This window comes from Rhinatrema bivittatum, chromosome 3 (genome assembly GCF_901001135.1).
Source record: "Rhinatrema bivittatum chromosome 3, aRhiBiv1.1, whole genome shotgun sequence".
NCBI classification, from domain to species: Eukaryota; Metazoa; Chordata; class Amphibia; order Gymnophiona; family Rhinatrematidae; genus Rhinatrema; species Rhinatrema bivittatum.
In genome coordinates, this window is record NC_042617.1 from 535,865,176 (window position 1) to 535,883,780 (window position 18,605).

An 18,605-nucleotide genomic window follows, 5' to 3' on the forward strand; every position below is an offset into this window, starting at 1 on the left:
TCTAGATCCCGGGGAGTAGGCACTTTCAGAACAGGCATTTCATCTCATATGCGAAAAGTGGTCCACGCCGAGCATGGACCTGATGGCAACATTCCAGAACTCCAAGGCTCCGCGCTTCTTCAGTCGACATCAAGAGCCAGGGGCAGAAGGAATTGATGCCTTGGTTCTTCCCTGGCCAATGAGCATTCTGCTTTGTGTTTTCTCCTTGGTCTCTCATTGGCAAAATTCTACAGTGCATATAATCTCACCCCTCGGAGGTGATTCTGGTAGCTCTGGAATAGCCGAGATGTCTTTGGTTTGCAGACCTTGTCAACCTCATTGTGGATGGTCCGTTTCACTTTCGGAACCTTCCGAATCTTCTCTGCCAAGGTCCCATTTGTTTGGAAGAGGTACATCGCTTCTCTCTAGCGGCATGGCTTTTGAAAGGCGGCACTTGAAAGATATGGGTTATTCTGATGCGGTGGTCGCTACTCTTCTCAGGTCAAGAAAAACCTCTACTTCCCTGGCTTATGTCAGGGTTTGGGGAGTTTTCGAATGGTGTGAGGAGAATCAGGTGGTTCCTACTCGGGCTTTGATTCCTGACATTTTTTCTTTTTTGCAGGCTGACCTTTCTAAGGGCTTATCTTGCAGCTCTCTCAGGGTACAGGTGGCAGCTCTAGGTTGCTTCTGTGAGAAGATAAAAGGAGTAATCCTGGTATCCCATCCTGATGTGGCTTGTTTTCTTCGCGGGGGGGCGCAAAACACTTGCATCCTCATTTCAAAACTCCTTGCCCTTCATGGAGTTTAAATTTGGTTCTTAAAGCTCTTTGTGCTGCGCCCTTTGAGCCTCTAAAGAGGGCTACTCTTAAAGACCTTACCCTAAAGGTGATTTTTCTGGTGGCTATTTCTTCGGCCCGTAGGATTTCTGAACTTCAGGCTTTATCTTGTAGAGAACCATTTTTAAGAATTACAGATTCTTGAGTTTCTTTGAGGACTGTTCCGTCCTTTCTTCCAAAGGTGGTTTCTTTTCACTTGAATCAGTCGATTGATCTACCATCTTTTCCTGATTCACAGCCTTCAGATCCTCAGTCTAGAGATTTGAGAAAGCTAGATGTGTGACTCTCTCTATTGCGTTATCTCGAGGTCACTAATAGTTTCCGCATGTTGGACCATCTTTTTGTGCTCTGGAGCGGTCCCAAGAGAGGGCACAAAGCATCTAGGGCTACTATAGACTGATGGCTAAAAGAAGCTATTGGTTCGGCATACTTACTTCATGGTCTGTCGCTTCCATCTGGTCTTCGTGCTCACTCTACTCCGTCTCAAGCAACTTTCTGGGCGGAGTGTGAGCAAGTATCTCCGCATGAGATTTGTAGGGCAGCAACTTGGAAGTCTTTACATACTTCTGCTAGACATTTATCGCCTGGATGTTCAGGCTCCAGGATCTGGGGGTTTCGGTGATGCAGTGATCCGAGCGGGACTCTCAGGGTCCCACCCTAGGTAAAGGAGTTCTGGTATATCCCAGGAATCTGGACTGATCCGGGTACGTACAGGGAAAGGAAAATTGGTTCTTTCCTGCTAATTTTCATTCCTGTAGTACCACGGATCAGTCCAGAGTCCCGCCCATTTCAGTTTGGAGATAAAGGAGAGTCCGCTCGTTCTTGTTATTTACTTTGCAGATAAGTATTTTCACATAATATGTTTGTTATATGTTGTTAGGTGCTCTGCTGCCGTTTGGGTCAGAGAGTCTGGTTCTTATTTATTTATTTATTTAACATTTTTTATATACCGAAGTTCTAGCAACAATGTTGCTATTCACTTCGGTTTACATATAAGATTGGAGTGACTTAACAAGTGTGTCTTACATGGAACAGGAAAATGAACTTGGAGAAAATTGAATAAATACTAATAACAAATAACATTAAAACAAAAACAGTAGTAATAGAAATGTTATATACAGGCGATTAAAATGAATCAATTATGAATGTTCTCCCAGTTTATAGCAGTTAGCTACTTAGTTGTTTTTTTTTAGTTCTGCTTTGTTACATTTAAATACTGACGTACTGTATGTGCACCTCACGGAAGGGGCGGAGTCAGTTGGAACTTTTTCTGCCTCCATCTGTTGGTGAATGGACAGAACCCAGGAGTCTGGACTGATCCGTGGTACTACAGGAACAAAAATTAGCAGGTAAGAACCAATTTTCCTTTGCTGGAAGAGGCCAGGCAGAGCTTAACTTGATGGCTAGTGTGTGAACATCTGGAAATTGGAGTGGACTTGGAATCTCCAGTGTGGATCGTGTTGTTAACAGATGCTAGTTTCTTTGATTGGGGAGTGCATTGTCATGGTCACAAGGCCCAGGGGACCTGGTCATCCCAGGCTGCCAGGTGGGTTAATCAATCATTTTAAGACTAGCAATAAGACTAGCTCTCCTGCACATTGCTTCTGTTCTGGAGGGACAAGTGTTAAAGGTTTTATCCGATTATGTGAATTGACCAGGGGGGCACAAGGAGTCTGAAGGGAGCACAGGAAGTGGGTCGGTTGATGCAGTGGGCAGAGGGACATCTGAGGGTTCTTTTGGATTCTTACATAGAATACAAAATGTGCAGGTAGATTTTCTCATTTGAAATGCATTGGACCTAGGGGAGAGGTGCCTTTTTAAAGGAAATGTTTTCTTTAATAGTGAACATATGAGAGAAGCCATTGATGGATCTGATGGCCTCTCGCGGGAATGCCCAGGTGAGCAGCTTCTTCAGTCGGAAGGAGTTGAGGTCATCAGGGTGGATGCCCTGATTTGAAAATGGCTGGAAGAAGGTTCTTTTGTGTTGCTCAGTGGCCCTTGATAAGCAGGACATTACAGAAGATTTGAGTTCACGAAAGTCTCATGATTCTAGTGGTTCCAGATTGGCAAAGGCATCCCTGATGTGTGGATGTTGGAAGGGGGGAGTCCTTTGTGGCTCCCACAGTCCAGGAAAGTGTGGATGCAGGGTCCAGTGGTTCACAAGACCCCATCTGTTTTATCTTACGGCCTGGTCATTTAGTGAGCACTTTAATTAAATAACAAAAAAAAAAAAAAAAAAGCAAGCTACTCCCAGGTGGTAGTGAGTGCCCTTCTGCGGGTCAGGAAGATGTCCACTTCCTTCGTATGTGTCAGGGTCTGGAAGATTTTTGAGGATTGGTGTTCAAACAGAAGTTTGTCTCTTACCGCCTCTCTTTGCTTCAGTTTTTGACTTTCTACAGGATGGATTGAATAAGGGCCTCACTGTTATTACTCTGAGGGTATAGGTAGTGGCGATTGCTAGCTTTTGAGGTTGTTTTCAAAGCAGCTCTTTGGCAGCTCATCCGAGCGTCTCTGTTCCTTAAAGATTTTAAACATATTAATCTTGCAGTCTAGATAATTGTTTCATCTTGGGATCTGGATTTGGTAATCAGATTCCTTTAACTGTGAATAGTTTGAGCCTTTGAAAAAGGCTTCGCTCAAGCATTTTTCTCTTAAGGCGTATTTTCAGACACGAATTGTTTGGCAAGGCAAACAGTTGTGATCATAAATTTACATACCCCTGTCAGAATTTTGTAGGAATGTGGAGAGTAGTCCAGTGGTTAGAACAGTGGTCTGCGAACTGCGGAGACCAGGGTTCAAGTTCCACTGTCGCTCTTTGTGACCTTGGGTAAGTCACTTTACCCTCCATTGCTTCAGGTACAAACTTAGATTGTAAGCCCCCTGGGGATAGGGAAATACCTACAGTACCTGATTGTGCTTTGAAGTGCAAAAAAGCAGAATATAAAAAAATAAATCTTTTTTTTTTAAGCAAACATAAATGATCAGACAAAACATTTTCTATTTTTAAAGTGTTTCAGATCAAACTAATATGCGTCACAGAATAGCACTTTGATTAAAGCATAGCAATAAAGGAAATAATAAAATGGTCTTGTTTGCATACTCTTGAATGTTTTAGCTTATACACACTCAAGTTGACACACAGGTTAAGATGGCACTGAAGGGTGGGTATCCACACCTGTGCCTTGCTTGATTGTAATTAGTGTCTGCGTATAAATAGTCAGTTTCTTAGCTTTTAAGAAACCCTTGTGCATTTCATCCAAAGCTGCACTGACTTTGGTTACTGAAGCATGGGGAAAGCAAAAGAACTGTCAAAGGATCTGTGAGCACAACTAGTTCAACTTTATAAATTAGGAAAAGGATATAAAAAGATATCCAAAGATTTGAAAATGCCAATCCGTACTGTTCAAACTCTGATCAAGAAGTGGAAAATTATGGGTTCTGTTAATACCAAACCACGGTCAGGTAGACCAAGAGAGATTTCAGACACAATTGCCAGGAAAATTTGTTGGGATCCAAAGAAAAACCCACAAGCAACTTCTACTGAAATACAGGCTTCTCTGAAGTAAAGTGGTGTGGGTGTTTCAGCATGCACAAAAAGGGAATACTTGAACAAAAATGGGCAGTATTGTAGAGGTTTTGAAGGCTAAGATAAAATTCTGTGGTATTTCCTGCACATAAGCTCCATTTAATGCAAACAGCATCCACAATGTACAAATCTAATGAGGCTTATCACTGAGAAATATGGAGATGCATGACTTGTAACAGTCTTCCATGGGAAGTCAAAACACCCTTGCACAACCAAAATATTTCATTTAGTGTGGTGTATGGAAACATTTTAATTACTGTATAAACTGTAATCCTGTAAATGGTACACAGCTTTTGAGTCCAAAAAGTAATACAAAACAAGGAGAATAAAATATGATTATTATCAGCTTCTATATTCAATAGAATTCTGTTCTAGGAAATGAAACCAGAGACTAGTGACATTGTGATTGAGGAGAGTGATAGGGAAACTGGTTGCAGTGTTAAGTAAAGAAAAAATTGAAGACTGGTGTACAGGGAAAGAGGAGAGGAGTGATTTGGTGTGAGAGAATCCTAACTTTGAGAAGGACTTAACTTTGCAGCTTGTATTGGCTCCATGTTACTGAATTATCTCTATCTGTTCCCAGGTGATCATTTCTACAAACGGAATAAGAACCTGCCGCCTGAAGAACAGATGATCTCTGCACTGCCAGACATTAAGGTCTTAACCTTGAATGAGGAGCATGATTTCATGGTCATTGCCTGTGATGGTATTTGGTAAGAGCAACATATGGCAGAGTGGGGTTAGGGGAGACATACGTTTTCTCCTTTTCTAACAGTTTAATCCAACTTGAGAGCTATTAATGACCCAGGGCCCACTGATCAACTCTTAAAATTCAGGACTTGATGAGCTTATAGTTGAAAACATTCAGATCTTCAGAGGAATAGCTACATTAGTCTGGTATAGCAAAAATGGCAAGAAGAGGATGGCACCTCATAGACTAACCAATTTAAGGCACTAACCAATTTGTTGAGGCATGAGTTTCAGTGCCTTTTGTTCTGTATCCTTCACCCCCAACCCCATATATTTTACCCACCTATGTCTAAACTTCATGCACCTGATGTTTAAAGCTCATGCTTCAATAACTTGGTTAGTCTATAAGGTGCCACCTGCCTCTTGCCATAATATAGCACAATGAATATGAAGAAATGTTCTTATTTGTCAATTTTATTTTTTCAGTTAAAGCTGAAAAAAAGTTTGTCTGGAAAGTCTTAGGGACTAGAGCCTGCTAGAGCAGTGGTTCTCAACAGATGTGTCAGGTCACACTAGTGTGTCATGAGGTCCCGAGCGGTGTGTCGCAGACCCAGCAGAAGACTGCTCTTTCTTCATCAGTTTGGGCAGGAGTTGGCTGACTTCTTTATTGAATGTGATAGGAAGCTGCTCTTGCATCCTTCTCCTCTTCCTGGCCCAGTGGGAGGTTGTTCCCTCCTCCTTCACTCAGACCAGAGTGAGATATCATCAATCCATGTTCATATGGGCCTGGCAGGACACCAACTTTGTCTTCCCCTCCCCTGCCCTGCCTGGCAGTGAGGCTGCTGATGCTCTCTTTATCCTATGGGAATTGGATGAGAAAGCAGGAGCATGAGGGAAAGAGGTGCGTGCTCTATAGATTCACTGCTGACTCCCACCTCTGCTGCCTCCTCATCTTCTTCCTCTCTTGAATGTTTCTTGCCTTCATCTGCTGCTGGTAAAGGAGGAGGGAGACTGAATTGGACTGAAGCCTTTTCTGCTAGCTGGGAGCCAGGTGGAGGGGGAAATGTGCTGGGTAGGAAGGGGTGGGGGAAAGGAGGTTGGGTTGCTGGGTAGGGAGAGATAGAGGTGTGGAGACTGAGCAGGAAGAGGTAGGAAAACCACTTCTAAATCAACAAGACTTTAGAACCATTCTACAATTATTGATCTTCATGAGCTTTGATCACTGTAACTCCCTTCTATTGAGTCTTCCCAAATCAACCACATGACTCCTCCAAATACTGCAGAATGCAGCTGCAAGAATTCTAACCGGCCATAGAAAAACAGAGCAATTCACGCCTGTCTTAAAAGCCCTGCACTGGTTACCTATTGAAAAAAAGAATCTAATTCAAAGTACTCTCCATACTACACAAGTCAATGTATGGAAAATAAATTGGTTGGCTAAATGCTGTAATCCAAATATACACCCCACAAGCAACACAAGATCAACAAAATTTGACTTTGTGACTGAGAGGAAGATCGGGAGACCACGCCCCCCACCCCGACGTCACTGAGAGCTGCTTCGGCAGTTGAAAAACGCCTCACCACCAGGCGCTGGCGAGCGGGGAGGCCACCTTCCATCCTTGGGCCCCCGCAAGAAATTAACACCAACATGAAAAAAAAAAAAAAAAAGAAGGGAAACTAACATTGGGAGGTGAGGGGAAATAGATGTGTGACTGAGAGGAAGATCGGGAGACCACGCCCCCCACCCCGACGTCACTGAGAGCTTCGGCAGTTGAAAAACGCCTCACCACCAGGTGCCGTGCGTCATGTGACAAAGGGGTTCTCCCCTTTGTGCACCCCTTCGTGCAACCCTTTGTGCTTCATTTAAAACTCTTTTATTTATTTTTTCTGTTAACCTTTTTTCCAAGTTCTTACCTTTATGGCTTGTTAACAATTTTAATTATAAATGTTCATTGTATTAGACTATGGAAATATATTTCCTGCTTTTTCTGTTTAATGTAAACCGGTATGATTTACATTTGATGTAAGAATGTCAGTATATAAAAGTTAAAAATAAATAATAAATAAATAAAACACTACTATCAATACCCACAATCACTTCTGCCAGACTTACCTCAGTATGGAACAGAGCGATCTCTCTAGCTGGACCAAGCCTATGGAATACTCTACCAGAAAACTTACGAAAATAGAGCAACTTAAAACTATTTGGAAAACCCCTAAAAACTTGGCTCTTGGAGCAAACATATAGAGATGGCATAGGATAAAATACATTACCACTAATACAGGTCCACAATATCCCAAACCCCCTCATCAATTAACATGGACTATCACATATGATTTGCCTTGAGCTAAAGCAATGACAATAAGAATTAATACACTTACAACTTATAAAGGTTATAACAACAATTAACTATGTATCCAAATTTCTATTTAATATTTTCTTACGACTCACCATAATACTCCCTCCCCAGTTAATCACTCTCCTTAGTTCGATATGTCAACAAAAACTTTATCTCTGGAGAATATAAGATCAATCTATATCCCCTTAAGTTTTTTTTGTTATAATGCAATCAGTTTTGCTCTGTTTTATGTAAAAAGTTATTTCTTTAAACCGTTGTGAAGGCCTGCTCCAAAAATAGAGGTGGTCAGAGGTAAGCTGGGTGGAGAAGGAGAGAGGGAAGGGTAGAGAGAGCTTAGCAGGGGAGAGGGAGCATGGGGAAGAGGATGCGGGGTGGAGGGGGGTCAGGAATGGTGGACAGGAATATGAGCATGTGAAGGGATGACTGAGTAGTTGGGACAAGTGAGGGGTTATGGGTGCATGGAGGGAAGTGACTGGGTACAAGAGCCTTAATGTCAGTTTTGAGAATATGCATTTCTTCTATCTTTGAACTTTGTTTATTGTAGCAGTTTCTGGTTCTCCAGTCCTGCACTGCATGTAGAATGGCTTTCTGGGGTTCCCATTCCAATTTTTGTTTCCACATTTTGTGGGGTTTTTTTTTATTCTGTATTTGGTGAAGGTAGGTCTGTCTGTGTTGTATGTGTGTGTGACTGAGATTAGCTTCTTTCCTAACCTGTTAGGATTTTTATCAGTCTTATTTGTTGTTTTTTCTCAATATGATATTGCACTGGTGATGAACTACAGCATTTTCGTGGGTAGGGCTATTGCTGTTTCATTTCTTGGAGTTAGTGCTGCTGGGTTTCATAAACATGTACAGAATGTTTGGGGGTTTTTTCAGGTTTTGTATTATGTACAGTGAAATGTCTTAGTTCTGCTCTACATCCTTTGTTAGAAAGCAGGGAATCACTGTAGTTGCAGAGTATGTGTTTCTATTTAGTCCCATGATGGTCATGTGTTTAATGTTACACATGTGAGCATCATCTCTCAGGTGTGTCCTGATAGAAAAAGGTTAAGAACCACAGTGCTAGAGAACAGAACACAGACACCTTTTGCTGCTTCACTTGATCCAATACACCATGCTCCCTGTACGGACCCGGATCAGTCTAGTCGCCTGGGCTCATACATCCTTGGCAGCAGGAGGAGACAGAGAAAAAAAACTTGCCTGACCCTGCTACATAAACCCTAGTGCCACCTGTAGTTCCCCAGTATTTCCTCTGTGACTAGTAGATGGCACAGGGTGCTCTACCTGCAGTTCTGCGGGTTTTTTGTCTTTAATGCTTTTCTTTTGAGCCTTCCTCCCAGGGATTTTTGATTTTTTTTCTTCAGATTCCTTGTGGGTCCTACCCCGTCCAGTAGATGCAGACGGGCCGGGTGTTGTTCCCTTTTGTGAGCCCATCTGTGTGCTCGTGGGGTGTACATCTGGTTGTCCAGATCCCTCCCTCATGAGGCTAGCCAGGTGGCTGCAGGCTCTCCAGGGAGTTTTGCGTTCCCTTATGTCTGAGTCTACCTATTTCTTTTAGTCAGGTTTTTAGCTCTGTGTACTTTTCCATAAAGTTTAAAAAAAAAAGAGCAAAAAATCCAAGGCTGTTTTTTTCTGGCAGACAGCAGCACAGCTCTGACGGTGAAACCCCCCCCCCCCCCCCCCCCCCCCCCCCCTGGGTAAGATCAGCTCCGGGCTGAGGGAGGCTTTCTTTTTCCTTTGGGGTTGTTTTCCCCTTTTTCTTTTTTCCTCTCGACGGTATTTTTATTTCCCTTCCTCAGCATGACCCCAGATACCACGTGTCGAGCCTGTGGCTCGGCACGATCTCGTCTAAACAGGGCCAGTCTTTGCGCTTCCTGTTCAGGGGGCAGGGAGGGCTCCTCCGGAGCTCCTCCACTGGCGAAGCAGCGTTCCGGCGATTCGGGGGCTATTTTCAGCCGCAGCGCTGTCCGGGATACTGATTCTTCTTCCGAGTATGCAGGAACGGTGGCCATCTTGGATTTTTCGACAGCAGTTCCTGAACCATTGGGGAGAGTGGGGGAGAGTCCACCTCTTTTGTCTCTGGCCCGTTCTGACTTAGGGGTCGGTTGGGGGGGGGGCCTTGAGGGGGTAGAAATCGTGAGTGGGCCTGGTGCTGCTGCTGCAGCTCTGAGGGTGCTGGGGCTGTAAAGTGCTTTTCCCCAGAATTTGTTTTATCACTGCACGAGGCCTTTTTGGCCAGCAAACAGCCTGGATGCAGAATGAGCCTTAATGCTGAGCGGACTCTGGGAAGTTTTGGGGGTCAGGCCATCATCGCCCTCCGCTCAGAGGTTTGTCACCTCTGGCACCAGGGCGGTTAGTCAGAGGGGGCCTTGGTGACTGCGGTGATGCTTCTGAAGACTCTGACCCGGGGATGCAGGCGTCTGGGATACTTTGCTGGGAGATGATCCAGGGGTCCCTAGCCTCGGGTCCAAGGATACTAAGGAGGTCAGCCTGTTCTGAAGAGAGGAACTGGAGGAACCTCCAGTTCCTCTCTTCAGAACAGGCTGACCTCCTTAGCCTGTTTTAACGCCCTTAGCCTTTCAGGTGTTGGGCGTTAAAATGCCCCAAAGTGACCCGGATTAGGTGGAAGAGGATTCCGTCCCGGACGGGGTAAGAGGTCCCCCGGCTTCCTTTCCATACTGTAAGGCGGTTAAGAATTTAATGGATGCAGAGTGGGGGATGCCTGATGCTTCGCTGAAGGTGGGGAGGACCTTGGGGAAGAACTATCCCCTTCCAGAGGAGGTCTTGGAGTGTTTTGTACTTCCTAAGGTCGATGCGGCAGTGTCCGCAGTGACTAAGCGGACCACCATTCCCATGGTGGGTTCTGTGGCATTGAAAGATATGCAAGACTGCAAATTGGAGGTTCACCTTAAACGGATCTTTGAGGTCTGTGTGTGTGAGAATGAATGTGTGCATTGGTGAGGGAGTGGTGTGAGAATGACCCAGCTTGCCTGGGTGTGTGTGTTTGCGTGTATGTGAGGGAGCCAGAGAGAGTGTGTATGAGAAAATCCAGGGGAGTAAGAGTTTGTGTGGGGGGTGTGTGTGGAGGGGGAGAGAGTGTCTTAGAGCCTGAGAGTGTGTCCGTGTCTGTGAGAGCGAGAGGTTATGGTGGGTATAAGAGCATGAATGTGTATGTATGTGACAGTGTATGTGTGAGAGAATGGACATGTGAATATGTGTGAGAGAGAGAGGATAACCTCCTAATCCTCGACAATATCAGGGTGACTGGAAATTAAGAGCTCCCACGTATGGACAGCAGGGGCTTTTTAAAATCCTTATTAGTTTTAATTATTGGGTGTAATTTGATATATGTGCTGTTTTGAAATATTTTATTGGTGTTTGGGAAATTGTAAAACATGTATATGATTTTAATTAATAGAAATTCTATTTCAGTAGTTTTAAAATATTCTTTTATTAGTATGGTTTTACTAATATAACTGATGCTTTATATTTCTTGATTTTATTTGTTTTATGAGGAATGGTGGTTCTGTTTTTCCATTGTTAATACACAGAGTCTGGCTTCTTGGGGTTTCCATTTCAGTTTTTGACTAATTTGTGCTCCTTTATTTTGTATTCTGTATTTGGTGAGGGTCTGTCTCTGCTCTGTGTGTGTGACCATTATGAGAGATTCTGCTAGCATAGGGATCTATAGCAATCTGGTTTGTTTTGTTTCCTCAGTAGGTGGTGTATTGGTATTCTAGGACCCAGTGTAATATTTACCCTTGCTTTTTCACAGGTAGGGTTATTGTTGTTTGAGTCCTTGGTGTTATTACTGTTATGTTACGATGGGATTGCAGTATAGATTTTGAGTGTCTTTTTTTGCGAGGTTTTATTTTAGTTCACAATTGCCTGGCAGTGGAAGGTGTTTGTGCTGCTGTTACTGTGAGGTGACACCAGCATTTGAAAATATCTTTTAGTATGATGAGCTGTAAGGAAAACATCCAAACTCCATTGTTTGGGGGAATTTCAGTGGATGCACAGAGTTACAGAACTGGAGGTGCAGGATTTATATTGACATTCTGTCCCTTCCTATAAATTCCAGACTTCACTCTCATAGCCATATATAATTAGTTGAATGAGGCTATCAAATAATTATATAGTGTGAAACTGGCCAGCTTTTTAAAATTACGCAGAAGACCCTTTGGACTTTATTAACACCAAATATTCAAAAGCTGTGTTCATCCCATCAAGCTCATATATCTCATTAAAGAGGTAAATTGAATAACACAATAACTTTGTTTTATTATTGTTATTCATAAATTATAACAATAATATTAATCTTGGAATATTATATATTTTTAATATAAATGAAAGGTTTTCACAAGATAGGTTGTGTCGTGAAACATTTTATGTATATATTTAAGGAAAAATACGTAAATTGTCGAAATACATTTCGTTCGTTTAACCTTTAACCTCTGGTTTGCTAGTAGACTGAATTACTGTGTTCCGAAATTGTTTGTCTAAAAAGTGTGTCACCAACATGAAAAGTTTGGAAAGCTCTGAGGTAGACTAAAGAAAGCTATTGCTATTCCTGGGAGTTAGTAACAGGAATTAGATCTACTTTATGGGATCTGCCAGGTACTTGCCGCCTGGATTGGTCACTGTTTAGGATGCTGAGCTTGATGGACCTTGGTCTGACACAGCATGGCAATTCTTATGTTCTTATGCATTCACATATTCTGACCCTGAATCCACCTGAGAGTCTTAGACATCTGGGGAAAGATCCCTTTATGAATTCTTAGATGGTGCTTATGAGGAAGTTGAGTATGCTAAGAAGGCCTTGGGGGTATCCTAGCCTCAAGGTTAAAACTCCATAGACTTTGGTAGAATTGCTGGTTTAGCAACTAGGTTGAGATTCTGTGCCAGGGCTGGTTCTGAGAGTGAGTGAGGAGCAGAAGAAACACACTGTAGTAGTATGTTGTTTGGTGTAACATTTAAAATACTTGTCTCCTTGTGTTCTGCCTTCAGAGGGGGATACCATAAGGGCATAGCCCTCTACCATGTCTTGCTGCACTCAGAGAAATTTCTGCTTTTACATGAGGCAGACTTCAATCCAGGGTTACCAGAGATGTCAGTGGTGGGTTGTACTCCCTCTGGCAGATGACCTGGACTGCCTCTTATTTCTTGAGCTCTGTGAGCAAGATGCAGAGTGCAATTCCAAGTTCTGATGGCAAGAAAAAAGAAATCCTTTAGAATAACCATCAGGGATGAATGCAAACTGGAGCCAAAACTTGAGGAATGGTGAACTTCCATTCCAGCGTAAATCTATTCACCCGATAGCCCTGCTGTGTTGTAAACCTTTGCACAGAGACCTCACCCCGATATGACAATATCTCATACTTGTTGGCACAGACATACACAGCTCTGCAAATTCATCAGTGCCTGTTTGCCTATGGGGACCACATCTGACTACAGTCTATCACTAGTAGTTACAGTAAGCTTAGCATCAAAAAAGCACCTGACATGGGAAGGGAAATCTTACCACTGCAGCAGCATGGTCGTTCCTTGATAAAACCCAGAGCAAACAAGTCAAAAAATAGTATGCTAGCAGCGGAGCATAAAGTAGGCATATTCCACCTCTCCTCCCCTCAACCTCAGTGATTTTTCTTTCAATCCCTTCTTTTCCTGAAAGTCAAGTATGGTTATGTTGGCTGGCACTGCAAAGCTTGCAGGCCAGCTACCAAAAAGTGTTGCTGTAAGAGTTTGAAAATGCTCACAGTTGATGGAATGGGCTCCACTAATCCCTGCTTCCTTCTGCTCCTTGATGGGCTTCCCCAGCCACCTTGCTGCCATCTTCTCTTTAGTTGCTGGATTTTGATGAAATTTCGCAGAAGAGTGGCCTTGCTATAGAGGCAATGCATGCAAATTTATCTCATGCATCTTCATTGTGGATGCCATGAAAACCTAACTGGCTAAGGGTCCTCCAGGACAGGTTTGGGAACTAGACTATTATACTTCCTTAGCAGATGCACCCAAAGGTCTTGATTATTCGAGGAGTATAATAGTATTTCTATATCAATAATGTTAATACAAACAAAACAACTTTTTCTTGCCCTGCTTAGCTAATTAAACATTTGGATGAGGTCTTCATTATAAATGAAATGTTTGTTAATGCTAGGATTAAATTGAAAAATGTTATCTTGGATCAGTTAACATTACCAGGAAAGGCTGAAGAGGTTAGGGCTGTTCAGCTTGGGGGGGATATGATAGAGGTCTTTAAGATCATGAGAGGTCTTGAATGAGTAGATATCAGTTATTTACACTTTCAATAATAGAAGGACTAGGGGGCACTCCATGAAGTTAACAAGTAGCACATTTAAGACTAATCGGAGAAAATTATTTTTCACTCAATGCACAATTAAACTCTGGAATTTGTTGCCAGAAGATGTGGTTAGTGTAGTTAGTGTAGCTGGGTTCAAAAAAGGTTTGGATAAGTTCTTGGAGGAGAAGTCCATTAACTGCTATTAATCAAGTTTACTTAGGGAATAGCCACTGCTATTAATTGCATCAGTATCATGGGATCTTCTTAGTATTTGGGTAATTGCCAGGTTCTTGTGGCCTGGTTTGGCCTCTGTTGGATACAGGATGCTGGGCTTGATGGACCCTTGGTCTGACCCAGCATGGCAATTTCTTATGTTCTTATGTGAGTTTGGTAGTCTGAGGTAAAAAGTTATCTGATAGCCTTGTCCTGAGGAACACTGGATTCTTCAAATGTTATCATACCAATGATAACATTTGAAGCTGAATAAGGGACCAGTGTGGTCTTGAAATCTCATGTACATCACTGCAAAATTCTTACATTGATCCAATAAGAGAGATCACTAGCTGTAAAGAATACATATTCCGTTTTACCTACCAAATCTTATGCATGTGATCAAATTTGAGAAAATGATTGTGTACAGCAATTAACTTTGTGCAGTCAGTGAAGTTGAGAAGCAATAATTTATTACATGCTGTTTGTCCCTTGCACAAGCTTTTTGTTTTTTTTTTATGGAATGCAGCTGCTTATATTTTACTATATTCTATGAGGGCTCTCTTTCTCTTGACAGGAATGTGATGAGCAGCCAGGAGGTGGTAGATTTCATTCAGGAGAAAATTGCCCAGAAGGATGAGAATGGCGATTTGCAGCCCCTCTCTTCCATCGTAGAAGAGGTAATGGGAGGGGCTTTTGTATAGCTCAGTTTTTTTAATCTGCTTTAGTTGGGAAAAGCAGTCTTTTCCCAAAATCAATGTTAAGGGTTAATACTAATGAGTCATGTCATGTGACATTGGCATATGCCTCTCCAGAGGGAGTTTGTATTTGTACCTACAACTAGCTGGCACCTAACCCCCCCCCCCCCCCAGAGGAAAATCATCCTTTACTTGGAGGTGTGTGGAGAAAGTGTGGTTTCTGGGGGGTTTATTTGTTTTGTTTTTGGCTGTTTTTCAATGTGTGAATTCTGTTTTCATTTTTAATACTTTTTTATTTCAGCCATTCTAGTTTTCTTGGTAGATTTGTGTGTGTTACACCATGTGGAAAGGTTTTTTCTCTTTTTAAATATTCTCTTTGTACTTATGTTTTTGCATGAATATTTTCTTTCAAAGCTTTTTTTCCATACTCTATTAAACTTTGGTTTAAGCATTGATCTGCTAGAATAAATGTTTATTTTTTAACCATCTGAAACTGAAGTATTAGCAAACAATGAGTTGGGAAAGTAGTATACCTTGGGAGCACCCAGAAGCTACCAAAGCTTGTTTTGTGAGCTGAATAACATGCGTAATAATTCTGTACACTTGTATCCATATTGTTCCTACAGTCTGGCGGACTTGCATGCAAACAAATGGATTTATACACTTGAATGTGTCCATCTGCACTGTTCCTTGATTGCTAGTGTCAGCACACAGATGTTGCCCTTTACATGTGCATTGGATAGACTGATAGTCTCCCCTTAATACCACCTTTTACCTTCTATACAAAGAATGCATATAAAGGTTGAATTTGGAAAAGAATAACATCTTTTATTTATACTGTAACAAACCAAACTGAAATGAACAAGGAAACTGGTTATATGTTGATTCCCTGAAGTAATGTTTTATAAGGCAATAATACGTATCAAAAAAGAACAAGGACAATTTCCACAACAACAAACTCACTTCAAAAAGGAAATGTCATATCAAAAGACTTCTATTGAACGCCCAATTTCCCAAAATAATCACATGTTTATAGTAGTTTTAACCGCATCATCAAGCCTGTCGGCGTGTTCTCGATCAACTCAACAGGAGAACCGCCCGGACACGACTAAATATAGATATAACGCTGCCGCAGATGATTAGAGGTCCGGGCGGTTCTCCTGTTGAGTTGATCGAGAACACGCCAACAGGCTTGATGATGCGGTTAAAACTACTATAAACATATGTTTGATTATTTTGGGAAATTGGGCGTTCAATAGAAGTCTTTTGATATGACATTTCCTTTTTGAAGTGAGTTATAAGGCAATAAGCCATGTTCTCATTCCTTTGATCATCCCTTACCGTTCATTCATCCCCTCCTTTTTAAGTATGCCAGTCTTTTCCTTGGGCTGTTTGTTCTTGTTCATTATCTTTGGGTCAAGGAATTCTAATCCTGTGCTAATCATTTTGATTAAATTTAAATTTTATATATATGATATAACACAATGAGGTGAAATTCTAGCAGAATCCCATCCTAGAAGCAGCAGGGCTTCTGTTGTGCATCAGTGCTGGTATAGTATGCAGATGTGCAATATATGATCTAATGATGGTGGTATGAATAGTATAACTACAGAAAAATCTTAAGATTGTAGTGAGCAAACTGAATGTAAGTAGCCTAGTAGTGTCATTGTGCTGGGATGCATTAATAGAAACATTCAGGCCGATTCATTAAAAGTGCGGGAGAGCCCGCGTGCCGTGTTGAGCGCTCTCTCTCTCCCGACGCGTGCCCAGGCACCTCTCCTGGGCGTGCAGTTTTGTATTTAAATTAGGATCCACACATCCCTAGCGCCTCCTTATTAGCGGAAGCAGCGGCTGTCAGTGGGTCTGACAACAGACGCTTAATTTTACCGGCGTCCGTTTTCGAAACCGCCGACCAGCGGGCAGATTTTTTTTTTTCCCTTGAACTTTTTGGTTTTTGGGGCCTCTGATTTAATATCGCTATGATATTAAGTCGGAGGGTGTACAGAAAACCAGTTTTTTCTGTTCTGTACACTTTCCCGGTGCTGTCTTTAGTTAACTCCTGCCTTTGGGCAGGCTGCACATTTTACTTTCAGTATCCCAGGCAACTAATAGGCTCATCAACATGCATTTGCATGTGATGAGTGCTATTAGTTTTTGCGAGTTTGGCCGCACGTTTTCAAGGAGCTATTACCCCTTACAGTATAAGGGGTAATGGATGTGCATCAAAAACGCGCGACCAAAAGGGTGCTAACGAGCACACCGTACTGAATCTGCCTGGTTATTTGTAAGACACATGGAGTAATTTTTTCTTTTTGTGAAGAAAAGCATGTTCACTATCGCAGAATTGGGTTGCATGATCATGCATAATGCCAAGGGGAACAAAATTCTAGAGCTTTCTGGAAAAAAAAATGAAGTCTTTTCTGATTATGAGCAGGATTTCACATACTGTTCTGATCCTGCAGCTTTTTTTTTTTTTTTTTGCAGGCTTAATTGGACATATTCCAGCAGGCTTCATAGTTTTTCATTTCAGCATTCTTTCTTTTCCTCCTGGTCTCTGACAGAAATGTTGTATCCTTAGTTCCTTAGTCAGGTTTTCAGTCCTTTGAAAAGCGTTTTTGTTGTTTTTTTCTCTGATCAGATCAGAGGGATGCGTTTTTCTCCCTACCAGCAGGTGGAGACAGAAAACAAAAGTTTCACTATACACTTGGTACTTAAATTACTGTACAAAGCCACAAAAGGATGTGGAACAACAAGCAAACACACTATTGAATTAATGCAGCAGATGTGTTGTGAAAGTTTGATATGAAAGTCCATATGAAATAAGGCTAAAAATAAATAAATTCACAACAGAAAATATATCATTCCAGGTTATCAAAACGTTTATTAGAAAATAAGTCCCCCAACACAGTTACGCTGTACCAGCTTTGGCTGCAAATTAAATAGTTGGAATATCACATAAATAGTTTTCAAGTGCTTGTTGCAACAATTTATCCTCAATATTCTCCCGTTTGAAATTTCTGAACATTTTTCAGATGAGATACTTGCCTCAGTGTAATGGTCCTGCACACATTATTACCCAGGGGTTCTCTCTGTTTATGCACAACCGTGTCGGGTCTATTTTTCTAATAAATGTTTTCTTAGCATGTAGCCAGATGGACTCAGGATCAGTGGGTTATGTGTTCCTCTGCTAGCAGATGGGAGACTGAGTCAGGTTTCAAAGCTGACTTCACCCTAGATATACCCCTGCAGTGATCTCAGCTCTTCAGTATCTCTCCATCTCCAACCAGATGTGGATGCTATCCCCACATTAGCACGGTGTCAGCAGGATTGCAACACAGAGAAATTTTTACCTTCACTTTAAAAAAAAAAAAAATCGAGCCCTCATGGCATCAACACTGGAAGTAGTACCGTCGGCGAGGGCTCACGTGCGGTCTCTCAAACGCTTCTTACTGTCCAAGCTGGAACCCACTGCCCCAAGACTACTCTATTTGCCTCCATCTACCAACGGAGGTATGCTCTTGACTCCAGTGGTGGCTACTTGAAATCCACCTAAGCAAGGGCGTAAGCCTAACCCACCAAGCTGGATCGTCCTCACAACAGACGCGAGCCTCCGAGGGTGGGGAGCCCACTGTCAGGAGCTGACAGCCCAGGGACAATGGACCAAGAAAGAGGCAAACTGGAACATAAACCGCCTGGAAGATTGAGTGGTCGGACTAGCATGCCTGCAGTTCAGCCACAGTCTCCAGGGGCAAGCGATCCGGGTGATGTCAGAAACGCAACAACGGTCGCCTACATCAACCGCCAGGGAGGAACCAAGAGCCATCAGGTGTCTCTGGAAATAGACCCCCTTATGGAATGGGCGGAGTTAAACCTACAAGGGATCTCTGCCTCCCACATTGCAAAAAAAAAAAAAAAGACATCACAGTGGACTTCCTCAGCAGGAAA

At 42.4% G+C, this 18,605-nt stretch overlaps 1 protein-coding gene across 1 annotated transcript in view; it reads left to right on the forward strand.

Moving 5' to 3' along the window:
• PPM1G (protein phosphatase, Mg2+/Mn2+ dependent 1G) overlaps positions 1 to 18,605 on the forward strand; it is a 130,202-nt gene that overhangs the window by 101,128 nt on the left and 10,469 nt on the right. Inside the window, exons 8-9 of the mRNA XM_029596345.1 lie at positions 4,985 to 5,114; positions 14,540 to 14,642. Of these exons, the coding sequence (XP_029452205.1) occupies positions 4,985 to 5,114; positions 14,540 to 14,642 (233 nt within the window). The remainder of the gene's footprint in view (positions 1 to 4,984; positions 5,115 to 14,539; positions 14,643 to 18,605) is intronic.